The sequence below is a fragment of the Trachurus trachurus genome, assembly GCF_905171665.1.
Source record: "Trachurus trachurus genome assembly, chromosome: 16".
In the NCBI taxonomy this organism is placed as follows: domain Eukaryota; kingdom Metazoa; phylum Chordata; class Actinopteri; order Carangiformes; family Carangidae; genus Trachurus; species Trachurus trachurus.
In genome coordinates this window covers 13,558,006-13,582,680 of record NC_139902.1, presented here as the reverse complement: position 1 = coordinate 13,582,680, position 24,675 = coordinate 13,558,006, and the positions used below count along the sequence as shown (strand labels likewise).

General features: G+C 43.5%; 1 protein-coding gene across 1 annotated transcript; it reads left to right on the top strand.

The window, feature by feature from the left end:
• Nucleotides 1-707: 707 nt before the first annotated feature.
• fam131bb (family with sequence similarity 131 member Bb) lies at nucleotides 708-19,502 on the top strand (the record flags this gene model as incomplete). The annotated part of the gene is made up of 8 exons (XM_083989919.1): nucleotides 708-815; nucleotides 9,850-9,887; nucleotides 12,666-12,701; nucleotides 13,144-13,246; nucleotides 14,835-15,059; nucleotides 15,302-15,442; nucleotides 17,108-17,421; nucleotides 19,230-19,502. Exons 1-8 carry the CDS (start codon nucleotides 788-790, stop codon nucleotides 19,500-19,502), a joined length of 1,158 nt encoding a protein of 385 aa, XP_083846045.1. The 5' UTR covers nucleotides 708-787.
• Between the last annotated feature and the right edge of the window lie 5,173 nt (nucleotides 19,503-24,675).

Below are 24,675 nucleotides of genomic sequence, written 5' to 3'. Positions count from 1 at the left end.
TGGGCGGTGGTGGAGGGTGATTGAGAGGGAGATGAAGAGGGGAGAGGCGCGAGGAAACCGCTGCAGTGTATTGTTAGGCTGAGTGCTCACAGGAGAGGGAGACAGAGAGAGAATCCCCCATTTTAGCTCAACAATATTACAGCAGTGCAGAGATATCTTCAACAATGGCAGCACGGTACTCTCAGCACTGTGCTATTGATCTGCTAGTGGCAACCCAATACACACACAGTCAATCTAATTGTTCTTTTAACCTCTCATTAGATTTTTGCCGGTGGTTGTTTTGATCTTCCAGGTTTAGATTATCCAATCATACTACGTATCAGTGTCAGTCTCAGTAACTCAGATTTTTCAGGTAAATGTGGTAATTGCTGCAGATTGAACTGGATATTATGAATCTGATGCTACAGGTTAGATATTAGTAATGTTAAAACATGTTATTTAAAAATAAGAAATGGCATATGTGCCTTGAATTAAAGCCTCACATCTTTATTTAGTCCTAATCTATTTCCCTCAGGCATACTGACTTACTAACCGGATCGCTTCTAAGACACTGCACCGGAGAGAGAGAGAGAGAGAGAGAGAGAGAGAGGGAGGGAGAGGGAGAGGGAGAGAGGGAGGGAGAGCAAGTGATCCAGCAAGCGCAGCGAGAGAGGGAGAGAGAAAAAGAGAGAGCAAGAAAAAAGAAGCCAAAGCCGAGAGGAGGAGAGAGTCGCAGGAGGTAGAGGGAGAATGCACGGTGTCTGGGTTACACTTCCACGCTTGTGTCCAGGGCCTTTGTGAATACACCATGGGATGCATCGGCTCCAGGAGACTGAGTAAGCTCTCGCTTCTCTTCCTTTCGCTCATTGCGGGCTAGAGAGAGTGGGGGGTGTGAGGGGCTGTGAGGGGGTGTGAGGCTTGGGGTGGTGGGGGTGAGGTGAGGAGGAGGTGGACGGGGGTCCTGCAGGAGCGAGGGTTTGTGTAGAGACTGGGGACAGGCTTTCTATATGTGTTTGTGTATGTGTGCATGCGAGTACGTGTGTGTGTTTGTGTGTGTGAGCGCTCTCAGCCTCTCTGTCAGGGCAGTGTATGAGCAAGCTGTGGATGTATGGCCACAAAAGCTGTCTACAGTGTACGGGCAAGATGTCAGAGGCAATATGTGCTAAAATGTGCTACTGAGTGTGTGGTTGCATGCATACACCACCTCCCTCCTCTCCCTCCCTCCCTCCCCTTGATTTATGATGCTGTTTGGCAGTATGTGTATGTGTGTGAGTGGGAGGTAGAGAGGGATGGAGAGGAGGGAAAGAGAGGCGGGAGATGGAAAAGCCGTGATAGTGCTTATTTATAGGGTGGCATGGCTTGGAGAAAGAGAGGAAAAAGGGAAAGGGGATAATGCCATTGTCAGGGGCGTTTGCTCAGTTTGTTATTATTTGCATGAATAATAGGGATAGAGGAGGATAAAGAAACGAGCAGCAGAGGAAGAATTTCAGTGCAGGCAGGCGGGCGGGCGGGCAGGGAGGGAGGAGGGGAGACCGACGGATGGCGATGGAGAGAGGGGAGAGGGAGGGGCGAATACGTGCAGGCCGGGGTGTGTGGGCTTGATGAGAGTTGCAGGTGAGGACTCTCCTGGATAGACCCATAACTGACATGTTGAGTAAACAGGGGGGAGTGAGCAGGAAGAGGCTGGGAGTTGTATCAATAATTATTTAAGGTAAACAATCAATTTCTCATTCAGTGTGATTCAAAGACGTAACCATGCACATCCAGGTCCTGCACGACTTAGTATGTAGCATGAATCATGCTCAAGGTAAAAATAAACACAGACTTCCGTTGGTGTTAAATATTAATGAGCCTCTTAGCACATCAGGCTCTTTAACATATTTATGGCAGAGCGTCAGTCTGAACTCATATTCAGTGTCACATAACCTCTGCAGGGGTCATAGAACTGAAAGCCAGGTTACAGACTCTACAGCTACAAGAGTGCACCTTCATGCAACTCTTGATGTAAATCCTTGATGAGGAAGATTTTTTTTTAAATATCTAGAATACACAAGTGCAGAGGAAGAAGAAAAAGGGGAAGAAGAGTACTACGTGACACAGTTAGGAAGGCAGGTGTGAACTGAATACGGCAGAGGCAGCAGCTCTGGCTCTCCAGATTACGGTATTTGACACATGGCAGAGCAGGAGAGGAGGTTCAGGATTCTTCTGTCAACACTCAGGTCAAGACAGGAGACCCGCTGGAAGTAATGTGGTTGAAGTAGACAGAAGGCTTTAGTCTGAATGGGAGCCACCTGAATACTGATGCTGTTTTTTAAATATATAAATACAATGATCACAGAGGTTTAAGAATCCAATAAGGCTGCTGTGCTAAAAGCGGTTACATTGTCTAACAAGCAGATGAAATGATGAAGAGCTGTGATAAATGTGAATATACACAAGTCAAGTACACATCCAGAGTACACTGTATGCTGCCAGGCCTGTGTAGATCTCTTTAATAGAATATTTCTCTTCATTGTGCAAATGTTATCCTAAGCAGTGTGCACTATAATCTAACATAAACGTGTAAACAAACAGTACTTAAGAGGAGGTAAGCTCAGTCGTTTTCAAGCAGCTTGTGTGCCTGAGTCTGTGATTCTCTTGTAAGCAACAGAACCAGCAGCAGCACTGTCGGTGTAGAGGCGTGGTTGTGTTTATCCTGGGTGAGAATGGCTCTAGTGTGTGCTATCGATCGGCCTTCTCAACTGCAGTCCACGCTGCCAAGCAGAGATCAACAGGAGGAGCAGCAGGCGGCAGGACTGGATCTGTCTCTGCTACGGGAGTAGCCCTGATGTATCTGTCTGCCCTCCGGTAACACTATCTCTCCCAGCTCCATCATATCTGGGAGTGAGCTCCGTGGTCAGGCTCTGATATCCGTTTATACCTGCACACTACTATAGTACGTTTTCTATTCCTTGCTGAAATTGTGGCTCTAGGCAGGTTGACATGCCACATATTGCACGGTGTCCTGCACGACTCCATATTTGGATGTAACCCCAAAGATACTAGTGTGATATTTTCAGTATAAAAAAGTGTATCATTCCCTGTAAGGACAATGCATTACCCATCATTCCTAACACTGATAATATATTATATAAAGATGTTAATTCACACCAGTTTGGAAAATAAGGACTTATGTAAATACAAGGTTTGATGTTAGTTCATGTTTACCTTTAGTGGTGTAGAATGCGTTTTCTTTAGTGCCGAAAACTTGGATTAAATCAACCAAGAGCTACTTCCTTGTCTTTGTAGTAGGTGTGTTGTACATTCATTCATGGTTATTTTAGGTTATGCTTTAAACTGAAAAGAAAAAAGGGAATATCCGCACACTGAATTAAAGCTCCCATTTATTGGATATGCTTTAAACTGATACAATAGTAAACATAATGTCCTTCAGTGTTTTTACTGTAACATCTGGCTTTGCCTCTCACCACCGCTGTCAGTGTGTCAGATGAACACAGACAGTGATGTACAGGCGTCTGCTTCCATCATCCCTTTCAGAGAGCGGAGGCCGTGAGATACAGTCGATGGGAGGTGCACAAAATAACGACAAACAATATTTTCCCTATGTGAATCAGCTCGTGTGTAGTAGTAATAACTTATGCGGGCTTCAGCTGCCAGACACAGCGTTAGTAAGCCTGTCATGATGAGGATCTCATTCCTAGATGTAGTGTCGATAATGCTATTACCCATAATTGTGCTGAAAGCTTACACATCAGAAGCAGTTTCTATATCCAGTTACCAGGCCACATTATACCTGTGAGTGCTGGAAACATTAATCACTGTGTAATTTAGGGCGTTGTGTGCAACGTGAATACAACTGCTATGGTTCAGGTTGCTGCGGTGAAATTATAGATATGAATGTGGGACATGATGGCAACTCTCACCTGTGTGTGAACCACTTTCCCTTCTAACATTATCTAAGTTAGCTTTGGTATGATACCAATGCTGACACACAATTTACTGATTCATTAAGGAGTGAAAGCCAATCAAACATTTTGTTTGTAGCATTTTGTAGAAAAATATTTGTAGGGCAGATTTTTGTATTGACACTGCAGGTTGGCAGTAGGGATTTTAATTAATACCGAGCCCTTGTGTCTGTGTTTTATGTGTGTGTGTCTTTATGTTCACATGTGTACATGTGTGTGTTTATGCGTCCACCTGTGAATGACCTCCAGTTTTCATCTGCCTCTCCTCTCACGGCGCTTTTGCTGCTATATTTAAGTGCATTTAGGCCCATGTGTGGGCGTCCCATCCCTCTGCTTCCACTACTGCATTACGAGAGGGATTCCCTGCCATTAAATTAAAAATCCCAACACCTCCGCTGCAACATTGCCTTTACTCACATTCAGTCAGCAACTGATACCATGTCCTGGATTTGCCATTTCGCAGTCTGCCTGTATAATCTGGTAGATCTGGCAGAGTTTGGTGGAGGCTGATTGATTGGCTCCTGTGGCGGCTGGAAAAGCCTTGCGCACATGAACACATTCAAGGTGAATGACTCAGTGATGTAGTACCTCAGAGATAGGGTGGGACCTGATGACCCTTACCTGTGTGAGTGTGTGTCAGGACATGTGTGCACATGCTCATACATCCAAGGACTATAGGTTACTGTGTAGCACAGGGTCTCCAACTACAGATTTATGTGTGTGAGTGCCTCTGTATCATACTATCTAATGTGTGCTATTATGGTTTGCCTTGTCCTGGATGCCAGGTGAAAGCCTCAAACATTATGGGCAGAGAACAGATTAAAATGTATATGCCTGTGTGCGTGTCCTTGTGCATATCATTTTCAGGCTATATGTGTATGTGGCAGATCAGAAATAAGAGGCCTGTGTGTGGGCACACGGTGGCAGGCAATTCTGTAAACAGTGTGACTCAGCCACAGACTGACTTATGAAATTGAAACATAATGCTGTGAAAGAGAGAATTTCATGACTACAATTTGATCTCCGTATGTGCATGTGTGTGCGTGCGCGTGTGTGTGTGTGTGAATTTAATGGACATTTGTGGATGTGCTCAGCATTCGCGTGCGCCCGGCGCTGATTGTCTCCGTGTTATCTGCAGCTACTAACAACTTCGGTGCTGATAAAGAAGAGGGCCATGTTCTCAAAGATGGGAAGTCTCCTTTGAATATCAAAGAGCAAAGAAAACAAAGATTTCCTGCATACAAAGTGCTATCCGCCGCGCACTTAACTGGTTGATTTCCTCCGCCTCTGCAGGTTTTCTTTGCTTCATTTTAACAGAAAGGAAGGATAACACGATTTGTCTTTTCCATATCAGGTCTAAATGTTCATTATATATTTAGCAGTCCATTAGGATGTTTATGGGAGTGATCAGGTTTATGATGCTGCAGCAGCCTCTGCCAAGATACTACATGCTGCTGTATGTTTTTAGTTACCTCAGTCAGTGTGCCGACGACTGCTGTAACCTATTTACCCTGTATCTGCGCAGGATGGCAGATACATTCATGCCTAAACAGACTGATGAGGTGTGTCAGGCCTGCAATTGACAGGGGCATATAGACTGGGAATGTCATTTTAACAAAGTGAATGACAGTAACTCCATGCGACCTGCTGCATGTGTGTGACTATCTGTGTCCTGAAAAGCACTTAACTCCTCTTCCTCCACCAAACTCGCCCAACCATCTGGGCTCTGGTCCTCAGCTGTGTTCTTGTTGAACTCTGGAGCTCAGTCACCCAGCATCTGCTCATGTCGTTGTAAGAGGGCTGCTCTCCAAGCCGGTACCCCGCCGTGGCAACCAGCTACACTGCAGCTGTCACGGTAAACAAGCACCAAGCCCCCCTGGTTCCTCGCCGTTATTGCTGCAGGGCAACGGGAGTAAAAAAAAAGACAGATGATGCTCAAATGCCTCCCGCTTCAGCAGGAGCCGTCAAGCCACTCCAGTCAGAGCTGAACTTGACAGTGCAGCCGCTGCAGATCTGTGGTTGTTCGTTACGCATAGGCGCGCTGCTCCCTCTTTTTCCTCCTCCATCTCCCCTTTCCTCCCTCCTTCGTTCCCTCCTTCGCTCCCTCCTCCTCAGCTGAGCTAAGCCTGGCTCCCCTATGACCGCAGGGGGGGTATCCAGCATCGTACCGATGTGTGTGCGGGGGAGGGCGCCATGGGAGGAAAAGCTGGCTCAGAGCTCTGGTCATGTGCTCCGTTGTTGTTGCCGTTTCCTCAAGTAGGGATCCTGCCTGTCTTCTCAGGAGCAGAATTACGCATTTGCTTACTGTACCGCTGAGAGCCCAAGAGCATCACCTACCCGAGTGCAGAAATACTGTGTGTGCCATGGCTTAAGAAACCACTGAGATGCTGGGTAATGACTACTGACCCATCATCTACAGAGCTATTCTGAGAGCGGTGAACAACTCTGACTAATCACTGCATGATATAGACATCAAAGCTGTGGTGTAATCTCATAAGAAGCTCTCACTGTAAATAATATACATACAAAGGTACACAATCTGTACTTAATGTCTCTGGCCCGTGGCTGTGTGAAGCGTGGAGGGCCACCCAATGGTAGTTTTTGCTGCCGCAGTCCAGAGGACTCCAGAGCCAGATTGTGATTCATGTGGGGAGAGAGAGTGACTGCTAATCTACTAATTGGCCAAACGAGGCTGAGGGATGGCGAGAGGAGAGACTGACAAAGTGAAAGAAATGGAGAGAAAACAGAGGAAGAGAGATAGTGCCGTTGTGTGTGTCCCTACTCATTATACTGTATGTAGCTGGAGGCCCGATGTATGTGGGTGTGTGCATATATGTTCATGTATAGTTTGTGTTTGCAGGGCAGATTTTTTAACCCACATGAAGAAGAAATCTGGGACGCTCTCTCCCGTTCAGGCAGAAAATGAGACATCTCCTCTGTCTAACTGATATTAGCCAATAAGTAGCCATCTCATAATGCACTTCACAGCGCCAAAAAATCGAACACGCTTGACTAATCCTTCTGAGGTCACTCGGAGTTCATTTCTAATAGTGCTTGCTTGAATAGAAATATGTCCATCCCCTCTGAAAATGGCAAAGCCTGATGCAAAGCAGTGCGTTTACTTCTACAGTTGGGGGGCGTCGATCAGCTGATCCAAACTTATTTCTTTTCCTAGAAGCTTTGTTCACACTTGCACGCTTTCTCACAGCTTCGTAGAAAAAAAGGTGGATTTTACAGCAGAGCAACGAGTACTGACAGCTGCTGTTAGTGCCCTTGAACAATTTTGAAAAGCACTTGGAGTGTCAACACAATAATTAGCTGTGTACACAACATTTATTGCAGCATCTTTTTTGCCTTTGAATCGTGTTTTTCAGTTCAAAGACAACGTTATCTAATCGCTTCACTGCAGTTTCAATGGAAGAAAAAATGTAATCCACCCAATGTTACAATGTTACAGGTCCTTTGACTATGAACAAAGACATGTTTGTCTCATCATTTCACAACAGCTGAAAGACTGATTTGATTCTCCACTGACAGACACCTTGATGGAGCAAAATACAAAATTATGTTTACGTTCTGTATAAGAATGATTGTTATGTAAAACTGGAGTGAGTCATTTTACCAGTTTCAGTCAACTTGTCTGACAAAAATGTAATTTAATGGGGCACTCCAGCCATACCAACAGTAGTACTACACCCCATAAAACCAGGGAACATAAAAAATACCATGACTTATAGACCCAAGTACCAAATCAATAGCATCTTCAGACCAGATCCAACTTCACTACTCTTGAAAATGGATATGTCCCCGCCAGTTTTGTGTGAGAGGTTTTCCTTGTGATACCAGGTTGAAGTCACTCCTGCAGAGCTACACAGGACATTATACATCTGTTTTTTTTAACTGTGTAACAGCCTGGGAAATTGACTTAGTCACATAAAATCTGCGGAGCGTTCTTTTAATGTAAATTGACCCCGGCAATTTAAAAAACAAGCAGCTATTTATACACACAGTAACTTCATGTAGCTTCGTGTGGAGATGCATAGGGAAACAAAGGGGACATTAGATATTAAATACACAAAGCAGGTTCAGGGAAACTGGGTCAAACAAATGTGAAATAAAACATGGAATGAGGAAAATGCATTAAAATCGCAAACTGTTGATAAATAATGACAGTCTTTGCAAAAGAGGAAAGCTGAGATGAAAACATCTGAGGTGTGTATACTGTATTAACTGTACAAATGAAGCAAGGCGGCCCTAATTTGTAGTTGGCAAACCCTTCTCCACACACACAAGCAACGGGGGTCGATTTCTGGAATGAAGTCTGTCCCTCGTCTCCTGCCCTTGCAATGAGCTGATGCGACTGGACGGAGTTCAGAGGGAAGGGTAATATCTGAGAGCCCAACAGAGACAGAGTCGAGCTGATGTTTCTGAATCACTGGGTCAGTGGGTCAGAGACATCACTGGACATCCAGAGAGCCATCAACTCTCTGTGTTTCTCAGAGCTCCAGAGAAATTGCTCACGATTGCCAAATGCAGCTGTGGAAAACGTGATTGGCTCAGCAACACACACACACACGCACACACGCAGACATATACACACAGACACAGAGTGCTGATACAGGAGTGAGCCCCTCAGAGACTTGCACACACTAGCACAGACCCTCTGATACAGAGAGCAGGCACCTAGAGACTAAAGCTGTGTTTAAACTCCATTACCAGTACAGTCTTTCTAATTAAACCAATGTTTTAATTAGGATTTGGACAGCCAGGAAAGAGGAGAGATAATAGCATCCATTTATCCAACAGAGAGCATGTATTTCAGATGACTGGATGAATGGCTCTGTGTATGATCATCCACTTACTTCCAGTAGGGTGTTATTAAGCATTGCACAGGTGTCATTTATGTACATGTGGAGGAAGAAGAGAGAAAAAAGACTAGATTAGCGCTGAGACTCCATCAGTGGAAAGAAAAAGCGTAGACTCCTTTCATTATAGAAACTCTCAGTTGAATCTCCTGGACATCCTGGAGGTCATGGAGATGATGGAGAGGTGGGGAGTTGTGAAATAGAGAAACTGTCTCACTGATGTAAAAAATGATCCCACAGCAGCACAATTTCATGACATGCTCCGATCGGTCACATCAGAGGGCACCGGAAAACAATGTACATGCACTTGTTGGAAATAGTCGGTACTAAAGACGGATTGACATAATTTCAGGACCATTTAAAGAACAGCACAAGGAAATGCATCCAGAAACATCATTAATCAGACATGGTGAATGAGAACAAATACAAACACAATCCCAAGTGTTTGTGTGTTTGTGTTTGTGTTTGTTGAAAGTAATCTCCCCTCTGTTTCAGCGTAGTGTAGTAAATTCTCAGGTTGTGGTGCTTATGGGTGACGGCCTACAGTATACGCAATTTAAGGGAAACCCCTCTGATGAATTGTTACACATTTGGGGATACCTGCTAAAGATTTCATTGAACCTAATCCAGTATTATTTGCTGTGTTTAGTATTGTTGATATATTTATCTTTAATTATCATTATGACTCTGGGAGCAATATTTTCGCAGTCATTTCGTGTGTATTTGCTGTTCTTTTTTGGATGGAGTTAAAAAGTGTTAAAAATAAAAGGGGAATAAAGGAAGAGGGGATGTAGGGATTTTGACACAGAGAAGATTAGAACAGGGAGACATGGCAGAAATTCACTCACAGAGGAATAAAGGCTGAATAGGAGGAAAAAGCTCCCCTTGTGAACAGACTTCATAAATGATAGGCAGAGAGGTAGATTAGAGGCAGTAAGACTGCTTACCTGATTTGAATGAAGATTTGAGTTAAATTGAAACAGTAAAAATTGATTTTTCTCTTCTCCCTCTCTCTCTTCTTTGGTCTTCCTCTCTCTCAGCGGCAGATGGCGTGCCAGTCCAGAAGGATGGGGAGCAGGTAAGTCCTCAGCGATCCCTCTGGCTCACCACCACTCCCGTTGACTTCCTCTGGTAGTGGACGGTTACCGCTGCACCTGAGGAACCAACGTGGCTGCTGATTGAGAAGCAGTTACACAGGCAGCTACACGATGAGCCTCTGCTTTTTTTTTTAGAAGCGGCTCACCCCACTAGCTCTCTGTAACTCAAGGTGCTTCTGCTGGTAGATGAGTAGAGTAGCACACGTCATGTCAATGTCAGTCGCTTACCTTCTTCCACTACACTACGCCCAGGCCGTGATGGGGTGGTGTTGCTGGAAGACCGAACAAATGCTGGTTTGGTTGGCTCATTGCTGTTGCTATTACGTCTGTTGCTTGGTTCACAGCAAAACAACAGAGACATCCAACTTCTTATACACCATCCTCCTCCTCCTCCTCCTCTCTTATCCTCTCTCCTCTCTCTCCTCTCCCCTCCTGCTGCTACACTGATCCCATGCTCTAAAACCGATCCCTCTGAGACAGGACACAGGAGCGGGAACCATTTTGGACAAAATGTAGAGAACTCTACTTTTCCACCAAATGCACTGAGGACTGATTCAATCATGTATTTATGCATTGTGCCCTAGAATGCCCTTCGGCCCTAGAGAGAGGGAGGGAAAAAAACAACAACCACACACACACACACACACACAAATCAGTGTTGTCAGGGCTATTGGAAGAAACATAAGAAAATCAGCTTGAAGGGGCCGAGCTCTACCAGTCAAGTGTGTAAAATTTCTCATCACACCCACTCCTGTGGAGGGAGAGGAAGAAAAAAAAGAAGTGAGATGAGCAGAGAGCCACTGTGGGAGGAAGTGGGAGCAAAGAATAGAATTACAATAATAAGAAGGGGTGAAAAAAAAAGAAAGGGAAGAAGCCGGTATCGATTAACATGAGCTATCTGAATACATGCTGCGTGTGGCTGATGGAGATAGTGAACGCTGCCCTGGTCGTCTCTCCCCCTCATTATGTCATCCGGCATTGAATTACGTGCCCTTTTACATATCACAGTCTGCTGCCAGGTGGGGGAACCGAGCATTAACTACAACAAGTGCTGATATGTTTACACTGAAGGCTCCGTCGTACTTCTTCTCAACTACAATTCAGGGAGAAATATTTAACTTTTACTCTGCTACCATATATTAGTTACTCTGCAGATTAATAAGTATAAATTCAAGAAGTGATTCAATTGCAGAATATAAAGTATTTAAAATTTGTTCCGTAGCAGCCAGCTATAATCTTAAAATACTGCCAATAAGTTTAAGGCATTACTACAACAATAACATCAGCATACTATTATACCATAATGAGTTTTGCTTGTAATTCTTGAAGTACAGTTTGCTGATGTACTTGAATTTTGACTGCAGCGCATTCGCTGGAAATAGAGTTAGGAAACAGTAAAAAATAGTTTGATAATTTGAGAAATGATCTTATTCATCTTCTTGCTGCGTTTAATGAGAAGATTGACCCCACGCTCATGTCTCTGAGGTAAATACTATACAAAGCTACAACCAGCAGGTGGTTAACGCAACCACAACCCTAACCCATAAAACAGGAGAAATAGTGTCCAGACTATTTCTGGAATAAACTTTTGGGAAACTAACAGTGATAGTAAGACTGCAGGAAGATGTTTATATGGATTAAGCAAATAATATATGTAGAAATTGTGCTATAACTTTAGATGTGCTGCAGGTAAATATGCTCAATTAGACAGAGCCTCATTGCAATCCCCCTTGTTTCTAGTCTTTATGCTAAATCAATATATAAATTAACCAGCTACTACTTGTGGTACAGTACAGACATGAGAGTGGTACCTTGCAAAATAAAGCACAAAATACCAAATGGAGTACCTGTTCCACTACAGTTTATATTGCAGAGATTAAAGTGTATGAAAATGAAGACATTGCTCCTTTGTGGCAGCTGTTGAACTAATCTGAGTAAAGAAAATGAAAATAGATGGGGAATAAATATACACAGAATAAATGTTTGGGCGAGTGTTATTTTTGCAGTCGCTGCTCAGCCTCAACTGTCTGTTTATATGGACAGGAAGGTGAAAACATTTTAGCGCAGCTGCTAAGCCCCCAATGTCCCCGGTGTAGTGACTGTCAGTCCAGCTGATAGAGAGAAGTGTGTGTGTGGCAGAGGCTGCTGCTTATCTGCTTTGTCCCCAGCATCTGCCTTTGCACACACACACACACACACAGTTAGCCCCAGTCCCTTGTCTGTCTGTTGCATCAGATACTGTTCAACACAGCCCTGACATCTCTCTCTCTCTCTCTCTCTCTCCCTCACTGCGACCCTCACACACACACACACACACACACACACACACACACACACACACACACACACACACACACACACACACACACAGTTTTCCGCTGGCTTTCAGTGTTTTTGGCAGCACATGTAACCAGAGAAGACGAGTCATTCATCTGTACCATATTCACTCTGCTATACATAACTAAGCAAATATGAACTGATCCCTGTTTAATCCCCTCCCTTCTCCCTGTCATTCTGGTCCTTTACTCTTGCTTTTACTCGTTCCTGGAAAATCCTGTGTATCTGTCTCTTCCTTTTTTTCCCTCCTCCCTCTATTTATTTCTTTATCTTCCTCTGCATGTCCGTCGTGCACCCCCTCCCCTCTGCCCCCTCCTCTCTTTGTCTTTTCCCATCTCCCCCTCCATGCATGTCAATGTTCTCTGTCCTGTCACTCTCTTACTCTCTCCCCATCCCTCTCTCCTCCTATTTCTCTCCCTCAGCATGGACGTTCAGAATTTTCATGGGAAGGAATCAATGTAAGTGTTGTGACACCATTCCTTCATCTACTACTTTTCTTTCTCTCTCCTCTTTGTTTCTTTCACCTGGTTTGATTTAACGCACCCTTTAGCGATCGGCTTTCTTTCCCTTCACGACCTCCCTCCACCTTGGCTTTACACCCCCGATCTCTTTCGGTTTTGTCGTAGTGGTGCACAGTAGTGAGCACAATCAAAATCACCTATTGGTACGAACGAAAAAAAACAAAAAACAAAAGGCACAGTAAGTTGGAATCAGGATTTGGTTAATGCAGATTTGATCTTTTGTATTAACTCGACATCTCCATCACCTCTCCTCTCCACTCACCTCTCTTTAACACACACTGTCTCGATGTCTTCGTGTGGCCTGTCACACCTGCCATACTATCCTTTTCTCCACACTTTTTCCCCCTCCTCCATTCCTTTCTCTTCTCTTCCCCTATAGCTGTCTATGGAAGACACCACATCAATTCTACCGAAGCTCAAGAGGAACTCAAATGCCTATGGCATCGGGGCACTGGCTAAGTCTTCTCTGTCAGGTGTGTCAGGTGTGTGTCTGTGGTGTAACTGGTAAACTGACCCCATGTTGGCTCCGTCCTCCATGGGCGCTGGAGTCAGCATGGTACCCGAAGACGGGTTTCCCTGCATCACCTCCTCTCCACACTGTGATAACACTTGTCAATGGCTCCTCATGAGTCATTGATGGAAAGAATTCAGCCTGCAAACAAAACACAACACACACACACACACACACACAGTGCACCTCATGCAGCTTGTTTGCTCTAAGACAAGGTGAGTGGTGAGCAGGAAGTGTAGTTTCTTTTCTCCATGTTAAGTGGTTGTGAAATTGTGGTGTCCTGAACAAGTATTAGTATGGATGTTTTGAATTGTGTTAAGTTGAGTACAGTGTAGTGAAGTGTTTCCTTTCAGTGCAGTGTCTTTGGTTTAATCCAGCTGTTTTGTGCAGTGCAGTTATAGTAATTGGAATGCAGTAACATGTATTGCAGTGCAGTGTATTGGAAGTGCAGTCGGTGCACTGTGTGATGTGGTAGTGATTTGTCCTTTAATTTATTCCCATAATTTATTCATAAAACTCATCTCCATGCGCCACCATCTGAGAGAATCAAAGAACTAGGGATTTACACTACGTGTCATCATATGTTGGTCACATGAAATATGGAGCAAGGCCATAATGCAGAGATGCTCAGCTGGTATTTGCTCGGTAGCAGGAAATGTACTACTTCTTGGAAAAAAAAGAAAGAAAGTATGTTTTGCAGTGATTGTAGAAGTCAAGTTTTCGTATGGCGAGGAGAAATAGAACAGTTTTCTGCTTACCCAGCGCAGCTTAGCAGAGGTGTGAGAGCTATCATGTCAACAAGGCAACCTCTCATTACTCATGCCACACAGCCACCTCACCCCAATTAACCTACCCCATCCCATGATGCACCTTTGTCAGACAAGACACATCCATTGCCTCCACTCCTCCATGTAGTGTGAACAGGCGAGGGCTTAGAGTCATTAAACGTATGAATGCCACCTCCACCACCCTTGTCATTTAGCTAATCTATGTTCATGAAGACCCTCATTAAAGATACAGGCATTTGAATAGTAGGGTTCGACTGATAATGTTTTTTTTTTTTTTGTTCATACAGATTTATCTTAATTTCAGGCTGACAGTATTTCCTGAGAAATATACAATATTGTTGCATCTCTACAAAATTAGATGCTAGTTGTTAATATCAAGGTAATATTATGATATATATTCATGCAGACTTGTGTGAGCTCTGAGCCAGTTCAGGTCAACTGCTATGGCAATCATTGATAATATGATAACAATGCAATAAAATGACCTGCATCATAGAGGTCAGTACTGACTTCCTATTACATCAGCCTATTAGCTCACACTGGTTTATCAGTCCAGCCCTACTGGATGTCCATACTTTCACTGGCCACCACAGCTCCCATGATCAAGATTTCATATATAATAACATCCATCATATCTCTCTCCCTCTTTGAACATCCTCTGCACCACTGTATCTCCATACAACAAACCTACCACTTCACTCTCTCCTCCATCTTCCTATTCCCTTACTCCCTCTGCTGCATCCTCTGACCCATGTCTTTCTTCAACACCAGGTGTGAGCCGCACCATGAAGGAAAGAGTAACCAAGCCCACGGCTATGGCTCAGGGTCGTGTCGCTCACATGATCGAATGGCAAAACTGGGGTATGCAGACGGTGGGCGCGGGGGGCATCCCCGCAGCACGCATCACCACTCAGGAGCGGGAAAAGGAGCGGCGGCTTGAAAACGATGCGTACAGCGACCTCAGCGATGGAGAGAAGGAGGCTCGTTTTACTGCAGGTTTGAAAACGCACTCTCTCTCTCACACACACACACACACACACACACACACACACACACACACACACACACACACACACAAAGACAAAAGGACAGGCGCTCAACAGAGCTTGTTAGCTGTCATCAGCAAAATGATGTGCTCATCACCTCAATGAATGGGATTTATGCCAGTTATTCAGCCAATTAACCATGATGCAGGTCCTCGCTGTGATGCTGACTGGCCCTTTGAACTCTGACCTCAGGTATCCTGCAGCAGTTTGCCATCTCAGAGGCAACACTTCTAGCCTGGTCGTCGATGGATGGAGACAGCCCGCGATCCGGTTCGAACCAGGGCAGCGTGGCACATCTGAGCGAGGTTAACCAGGAGAGCATCACCAGTCGAGGTAAAAGACAACAAACGTGACTGAAACTAAATAATCTGATATTCATGAATTTTGTGGTGATATGGTGATTATTATAAATGGACAATATTTATCTATTGGCTGTATCGCTTACCCCTGCAGGGTCATGAGGAGGTCATAGTGTGTAGCCTGTATTTGTAGACTGTGAAGGAAGCTGGAGAAGCGGGAGAGAGCCTGCGAACTCCACACAGACAGGCAGCAGGCCTGGGGAGTCAAACCTAGGACCTTTTTGTTCCATGCACAGTGCCACCCTAGTGGACAATATGCTATAAGGAAATATTTCATAAGCTACAGAAGACGTGCACTTCAGTATGCTCCACTATAAATTAAAGCCTTGCATTCAAAGTTCAACATTGTATAACCAAAACATATTTATATATAAAAGTTATGCAGGAAAATAACTCTTGTCACATATATTATTGATTAGTATTCATGTTTATTATTGGGTACAGTAGTCAAATCTACAACAATATGCCATATATACCATATTTTTCTCTGAAATGCAGTGGGGTAAAAGTTTAAAGTAGCATAAAATGTACATACTCAAGCAGAGTACAAATAGTGTCAAGTAAATGTACTTAGTTGCTTTTGACTGCTGGCATACAGTAGGATATAAAATAAATGATGATGATAAATGATGGAAAACAGCCAGCCAGTTCACAGTGTGCAATGTTAGTGCTTGTGTAGGTGCAGACCGGCAGCTTGCCGTATACCATGTGTCATGTAGCTTAGTAATGAGAACATACCGATCCATCCCCTCTCTCCAGGCTGGAGGGTTCCCTCATTAGCAGCTCCACATTTTCAGCGATTTTGGACATTGAGACATTTAGAGCAATCCATTCTCCATGAAAACTTTTTTTTTCTCCACATGAGGTTAGAGGTGCAGACAAATCTAATGAGTTCTTTGTTGCTGTAAGATAAACCTCCTCAAGGACGTAATGCTTCATTAGTGCATTTGCATCAAATTATCTCGTCATTTTTAAGCAAATAAACCTTTAGCACAGGGTGAGAAGTGTGTGGCAGTGTTTACTCCGGGGCCCAATTTATACACTTCTCTTGAGAGAAAGATAAACTGCACAAAATCAAAGCTGTGTCTGCATTATACAGTCTGACACAAGTGATGAATCAACAGTGCAAGGCGTGCCAGAGAGTTTCTGTCATAACACTTATTCAGGCAGTGTGGAGACTTTTCTGCTGAGTTTTTGGATCTGGCTTCCTGTCAAATCTACTTACTCTTTTCAGCAGGACAGATCAGAGCCAACATTTAAACTCAGTTAGTCTGCCCTGCCCAGAACTCCTCTTAATTGATAACCGAATAATCCAAATACAATTAACCATATGACTTACTCTTTAAACTCTTAAAAATGATGTCAGTATTGTTTCAAGTTAAAATTCCTGGTCATTAAGCGTCTGGGTATTTCATCCTATTACCAGATAAACAGTGATCTGTGTGTGATTTTGTTTCACTTAAATGCAAAGGCACTGAGTCATGATTTGTCTGCTTTTATATTTCTTGATATTATATCAAGATAATTTAATCTATTGTGCTTTTTGGTCCTGAAACCAGATCAAACTTGACCACACCAGCTTCCCTTTTTTCGCCAATTTTGCAATAACAGCAGCTGTTGCATTTCTCATTTTTTCTAGACCAGATATTGCACCACTCATCAGCAGAGGTGTGGCCTCACACATATGTCTCCCAGGGCCACTACTGCCTCTCCTCCTCTGACGCCTGGGAGCCGATCAACAACGATCCCTCTGGTGTGGCATCTCCCCCTGCTGGCTCCTACGTTATGGGGACAGATGGGTACGACGGGCAGGCGGCAGCTCACTTCCTGTCGCAACAGCAGCAGCAGCAGCAGTTCAGTCTCCAGCAGCAGAGTCAACTGCAGCAGCTGCAGCAGATCCAACAGATCCAGCACTACCAGCAACAGCAGCTCCTGCAGTATCAGCAACAGCAGGTGACTGATCGAAAGCAGGGCGAGCTTCAGTTCTATGGGTGGGACTGAATGTGTTGGTTTAGCTTCTACAGTGAAATGCAACAATACATGTGGTTCGGTGGGAGATACTCTGGTTCGTATAGAACTTCAACTCAGGGTTTACCACTGTCCTCTTTGTCTCTATAGGGAGTCTTCCACTTAATTCCAACCAACCAACACCATTTATTGCTAACTGATTGCACAAAGACAAATATTCACAATGTGGGCTGGAATACGCTTTTTTCTTTTAGCTAACCAATCACAAGAAACATTTATATTTTATAAAAAAGGTGAGGCTGAAAGGGGTTGCGAAGCTCAGATATGCATATGCCGACAGCCCACCAAAATGTCTACAAGATTTAGCACTGTTACTACTCTCCATAAAGTTGGGCACCCTGCTAAGATGACGCCAAAAACACCATGCAGAATGCTTATTAACATCACAAGGAACCTGAGAGTTACGCCTGGAGGCCTGAAGAAATGATTGGAGCTGGTTAACATCTCTGTTCCTTCGTTTACTACACACAAACCAAGGTTCATGGTTGCCTAGAGCAGGGCTTCCTACCATGGACACAGCAGGAGAAGATTTATGGACTAATAAAACGTAGGTTGAATTGTTTGGGAAGAACATGTAGCTCTGTATGGTGTAAAAAAAGACGCTGCATACCAACATGAAAACATCATCCCAAAGCTGGAGCGGGTGGAGGGAGGATTCCTGAGTTTATTAAGGTGTCTTACAGGAGATTATGTCAGGGTGTCTACCCACCTGCTGAGGCTCAGAAGAAGTTAGGGAAGCCAACAGGACAACGACCTTAAACATAAAGGTAAATCTAGTACAGATTATTTCAGACAAAGAAAATTCACTTACAGTGTAATGGAGTTGCCCAGTCCGAGCCCAGACCATAAGCCACTAGAGATCCTGTGGAAGAGAGCTGACAAGACATCGCATGTTAAAAACAAGTTTTAAATGGTTCACATACTTTTTCTTGCAACTGTGTATATTTAAAATCAGAAAGAGCCTGTGCTTTACCTGTGCTTGTGCTCAAGTGCTACTCTGTATACTATGGCTGAATTCCAGTCCGACCCCTTACAGACTCACCGACCTAGAGGCTCGATCACGTGAAGTTCGTGAGTGTGTGAGGGCTGTCCCATTGTCAGATCATCAAGTCAGTGAGTCAGTGAATGCGCCCTTTATACCCCCTTACCGTAAGTCAGCACTGATGCTGATTTAGCTTAAGGAAATTACCCACAGTTCATAGCGTTGTGAAGTCCATTACATGGGAGCTCCCAGGTTTCTTTATTGTTAATGGGTGGAGCAGGAATAAGAAGTTTAACGTTGCTTATCACAACTGTGTGTAGTCTGTGAATTATGTATGATGATTTGGTCAGATCTGATCCAAGAACATTTGTCTCTGACTCTTTTGAGTCTGTCCCTCACACACCTTGTGCGTGCTGAAAGTAAACCGTAAATTATAAGTCGCAGACCGAACAGACAGAGTCAACAACATTTTGCTGTCAAGGTAACGTGGAAGAGGGTAAGTGCTGTCCCATTCCTGTTTATAGCATCTGGAGCCTTTACAGACTCTCACAGTCACCTACAGCTGACGACAGCCAGCGAGGGTTCAGGGCCTGAGTGAAACTGGGCTTATGTACTGGATTGGTTTGCTTAAGTATTTTCTTGGCTGCCAACACCAAAACAGTGTGTCAGAGAGGATACACTTAAAGTGGAAAACCAGCTGCAAACAAATCACTTTCCTTACTAATCACAGTCTAATCCTTTGTGTTTCTAGTCTCTGGAGCACCGGCTGCACAGCGCCAACCACTCCTTGCAAGCGACGCCCAACAGCACCATTCACAGTCTGGTCCATCAAGTTCACCCTCCGCTGGTTGATCTGTGGAACACGGGGCAGATGGAGGCCTATCAGGCGGAGGCCGGGGGCTACATGGGTGTGGCGGCAGTGGTGGAGCCGAGCCTGTGCGTCCCCTCTGGAGACGACATGGGAACAGAACACTCCCCACTGCTGGAGCAGCAGGAGGTGGAGGAGGAGATCAAGGTGAGGTGAACGAGAAGTTTGATTACATAAAATTACAATTACGTAACTGATTAATATTTGATCTGTAGGGGTTTTATTTGCCCTTATCAGATTCTTACTTTCCAAATTAGTCCATAACATTGGCTTCCTCTCATCTATATGTAGGTATAGGCTGAAACTATTGGTTGATTAACTTGAATTAACTGAAAATTAATCAACATCTTAAAAGAAGCCTGCAAGCTCGTCCAGGCAGTCAACTCAAGCTGCACTGCTTTAGTCATGTGACATGCATCAGTCAATCATATACTCACCCCCAATTTGGCACGCCATTTAAGCTGCAGCATTTTTTCCCATCTTCCTCTTTGCCTGACAGTAACACTGCTATCGCCTACTGCCTACTGTTTCAGCCCCAGCATCCACCTGCAGGCTCCGGGGGTTAAGATAATTCAATTTCATCATCACATCCCACATTTATTTAATGAAATCCTACTAGTGATGAGCTTGAAGCCTAGACGCCAAACTGTAAATGTACACTGAGGCTACAATAAACATTTAAGTTGTGAGTTGTCAGACTGAAAGACAATTTAACTCATTTATCACGCAAAAATACCAAAATACCATTTTCGATCTTCCCATATGTGAGGAATTGCAGCTTTTCTTTGATTATTGATTACTGGCCAGATAAAACAAGGCATCTGATGACATGACCTTGGGAGCTCTGAGAAATTCTGTTCATGTATTTCCACACCCTTAATGAAATAAATAATTCGACAAGTTAACTAAGAAAACGCTATGTAATAATCAGCAATCATCAGTAGCAGCAGTAGAAAGACAGTAACTTCCAGTCACTTTTACCTTCTGGCTGAAGTGGATGGGGAGTTGGCTTTTGGCCGGCAGCCTCTGTAAAGGGACAATTTCCACCAACTCAGCCTGTGAAATGTCTTTTATGGCTCTGGAGAGAGATTTCTAAAGTCACAAAAAATAATGAACTTGACTTGACCTTGAGACTTTGTTAGGAGCTGGAACTGCTGGGTTTGATCATTCAGGATGCAGGGGTGAAGTGTTTTTTTGTTTGTTTTTTTTACCACCTTTTATTTTTGGATCTGTTTCTTGAAGTCCCGTAGCTTCATAAAAATATAATTGTAACTTGATTGAATACTCTTTAATGTGCAAAACTATCAATTTTATTTATATGGTCTTCATGAAGACAACTTTACATTTGACTTCCCATTGACATAGCCTATGAGTGCAAAGCTCTTCAGCAGCTCACCCTCAAATCTGGGACATCAAAGCTTCGTGAGCAAACCAACAAGAGACAAACCCAACACTGGAAATGTAGTTTAGTCTTCACCCTGGGGACAAGTTTTCCATAGATACTGTACCCTACTTACAAATGCATACGCATACAACTATGATTTCATTCAGGGCGGCGTTTAGCTCACTTGGTAGAGCTGCCGCCCCATGTTGAGGCTACAGTCCTCACTGCAGGTGGCCCTGGTTCGAATCCTGCATCGGGCAGCCCTTTCCTGCATGTCATTCCCCCTCTCTGCCTCCCCATTTCCTGTCTCTCTCTCGACGGTGCTATCAATTAAAGGCAATAAAAAGCCCCCAAAAAACTATGATTTCATTTATTCATAAAAAAAGAAAGACACAAATGAATAGCAGCTACATATTGAATCATAATAAATTATTCTTCACATTACTGTACATTGTTTCCTTCAAGAGCAATCAGCTGATAATTTTGGACAATTGGAAGTGATGTTAACAATTTATGACTAACCATTTTTATGTTTCGGTGGTTAACTAGTCATGAATGGTGCGAAGCTACTGGATAGATAAACTGCTTCTGTGTGTGACCTGAGTTGACTGAAGCTGCTCTGTCCTGGCCAGGAGGAGGAGGTCACGCTGTGCATGGAGCCAGAGTCCGTCACGTTGACTCCGCCCACGCAGCAAGGGGATGCCTCTGGAGGCAGTAGTCCGGGGCAACCGCCGGCGGAGCCAATCACGGAGCGAAAAGCCTCCGATGTCACCTCCGGCCTCATTCAGACACTGGAGGAGGAGGGGCCCGCCGCTTCCATGGCAACCAACTGAGTTCCTGGCTGTCAAGAGACTCCTTATTACAAACTGACCAGGGAGTCAGCGAGGAATGAGCGTAATAATACAACATATATCTATTAATCTGTTCCTTTTCAGGTATCACAAACACAACTTTTTGGTTGCGAGAGGAATTCTTCAAGACGGTGGGAAACAGATTTGGAAGTAGACTCTTTATGAGACATGAGCTGATGCAACAAAGGACACCAATTTCTTTGTAAGCCTTACATCCCAAAGGTAAAAGAAGAGAGGAGCGAGGATGGAGACACTGAGGAAGAAAAGGAGGAGGAGCACCAATGGACAGAGACATTTCCATGAGGGAAATGAAACCACACTGAGAAAAGGAGGAGAAGAATGGAAACATGCATGCTTTTTATGAAGACAAGCAACTTGACCCTGTCATCGTCTTATAATGATAATGAAAATCTAACATAATAAAACATTATAATAAGAATAATTTTATAATAAAGTAACAAAAAAAAGAACACAAGAAAAATCTATGTATAAGTGTATTATAAGATATAACAGTTTTCCTGTGGGAGAACTACTCTGTTTACAGCTGTTACTCAACATATTAGATAGTGTTTAAGCAGATTCATTTCCCTGTCGCATCAAACACACACGGTATACTTTAAAAACGGCCACCCAGTCAATTTCACATATAATTAAAGTAGGCTCAGAAAATGTAAATGTCAGCATTTCAGTGAAATGCAGTATAACCCTCTAAAATAAAAAATCCTCTATGATGTTGGGGCACCAGGATGCCTGAGGCACAACCCAGGGACAGGCCTGTCCCTCTGACTGCACACACTAAACACTGCACAGATAAGGATTGTACTGTAAGATAGTGTGCTTCCTACTCTGTCTCTCTGTATGCATGTTTCTTCAGAATACTATGGAGTACCTGTACTATACAGCACTGTATAGACTTTGCACTGAACCGTAGTATCCCAGGTGGGGCCACACTGGACCTGCCCTGGGCTTGAGCAGAGAAATAAAGACAGAGCTGCATAAGCGAATCTCTTTTGCACTGATGCAATCCAACAGATCAGAGGTTGCCTTTGGACTGTTGACATTAATTTCCCACTCCGAAAGCTTTCAGCACCACCGACAACCAAAACCGAGCCACTTAACAACAACACGGACCCTCAGCTGCTTTTTGGTTTATTTTTTCCGCAGACGTAGTTGCGATAAATTGAGGATGATAACCACTATCTTGAATGTACTGGAAGACAGATGGCAGTACATGAGCCTGGTTTTTTGATGTCTCCTTGCCGTCCACATGGGAGAGAATAAACCGCTTTCTTGAGAAACAAAGATAAACAAGGAAGTCTTTTTAAATGTGTTTAAAATGGATTCGCTGCTGGCTCACCTAGACCACCACTACACACACACACACACACACACACGAATATCTAAATTGTAACCAGCAATAGGCAGGTGAAACACTGGCTTCCCAACAGTGTCAACTCTGTCGTATAGATGTAAATAGTCTGAGTATATATATATAAATCGCCTCTCGCTCACAGTCACAACTGTCAGTACAGTATGATTTCTTTATTTTTTTACACCTCAAAGTCCCACTTTATTTGGGGATTTGCCCTCAAGCTCACACTTTAGGCCTGAATTTTGTTTTGTACCACCACACAAATGAAAACGCAGGAATGTTTGTGTTGTGTAAATGGAGCGATCACTGAAACTGGCGGGTGTTTTACCCGCCAGAGGAATAGGAAGTACAGTAGTAGGTCTGAGTTCACAGGGGGGAAATCGTATCCCCCCAATCGTGTGTCGCTCAATGAGCCAATCAGGGAACAGGACAGAAGACTAGGACTGAACACTAGAGCCGAACAGATCGGTGTCTTCCTGCTTATTGTGATTACTGTGAGGCAACTGCCTGGAGTGTGATAGTTATTGTAACGATGTTTGAGGAAGCATGTTTTCATTTGGTTTTTCTTTCTCTGTCTTCCTCGCCTGGGGAACGACGGGTGTTTTCTAGTGTGGAGGGGGAATGAAATGGAGACAGCGAACAAAGTGGACTTCCTCTGCATGTCTCACTGACGAACTTTACAACAACAATATACAACCACTGTTTTCATCTTATCCCTGTCGGGGAGCACCTTCTCCTCTCACTTTGATGATTGTGTGAGAACCTTTTAAGATAAAAAAAAAAGAATATATATATATATAAATATATATATATATAAATGGTTTATTGACTTGAATGAATTTATTTATTGATTGCTTCTTTATGCAATGTTGGGGACAACGTTTATTTTTCTACTAACTTGTTGAAATCCCTTCCAGTATAAGTTAGAATAGGTGTCATGGTTGTAAAGCAGTCTTGTTTTGACATGGTTTTGAGCACTTTACACGCCGAAAAACAACTTGGTAAGAGATAAGAAATGGATAGTTTGGCAGCTCTCAATAATAACAAAACCTATCATCATTTTGTTCACTTCAAGAATGCCGGTTTGGATGATAAAAATAACCTAAGAGGGCTCAAAACTGCAAATAGGATGTCTTTACACAATGGCAGATATTCGTTTATTTATTGAACAATTACTTGGTGGGGAGGAAAAATGTGAAAGCTTGTACAGAATCTATCATTTCTTGTAGGTACCAACCCTTCTGGGAGCAGTATCTTTTTCTTTATGAGTCTCAGTTTTAAAGACATAATGTGGTGAAAAGATAATTGCTTTATATATTCTACGGTGGTAACAACTGTAAAGTTTATTTGCGATTGACTGTTTGATAAAAAGAGACATTAGTTCACAAGGAAACATGCATGGACTCGATTAAACCAGAAGACACTGCTTCAGTTTGGGTTACTTTATTTCTTTTTCTTTTCTTTTCCTTTTTAATTAATTTATTATTTTTGTTTATCAAAAACTCGATGAATGAATAAACTAATAACAAGAAGCCAAATATATTTCTGTGGATGTTAAGGTTTACTGATCACACCTTTGTTAACTTACTGGTTTGTAGTTGAGTTCCTCTTTTTGTATAATTCTACTGCCATCTTCCAAGGGTTACAGTAACTTGTCTGCAGGCATGATGCTCAAAATCTGCTTCTGGTCCTCTGCCTTTCTCCTTCTCTCTCTCTATCCAC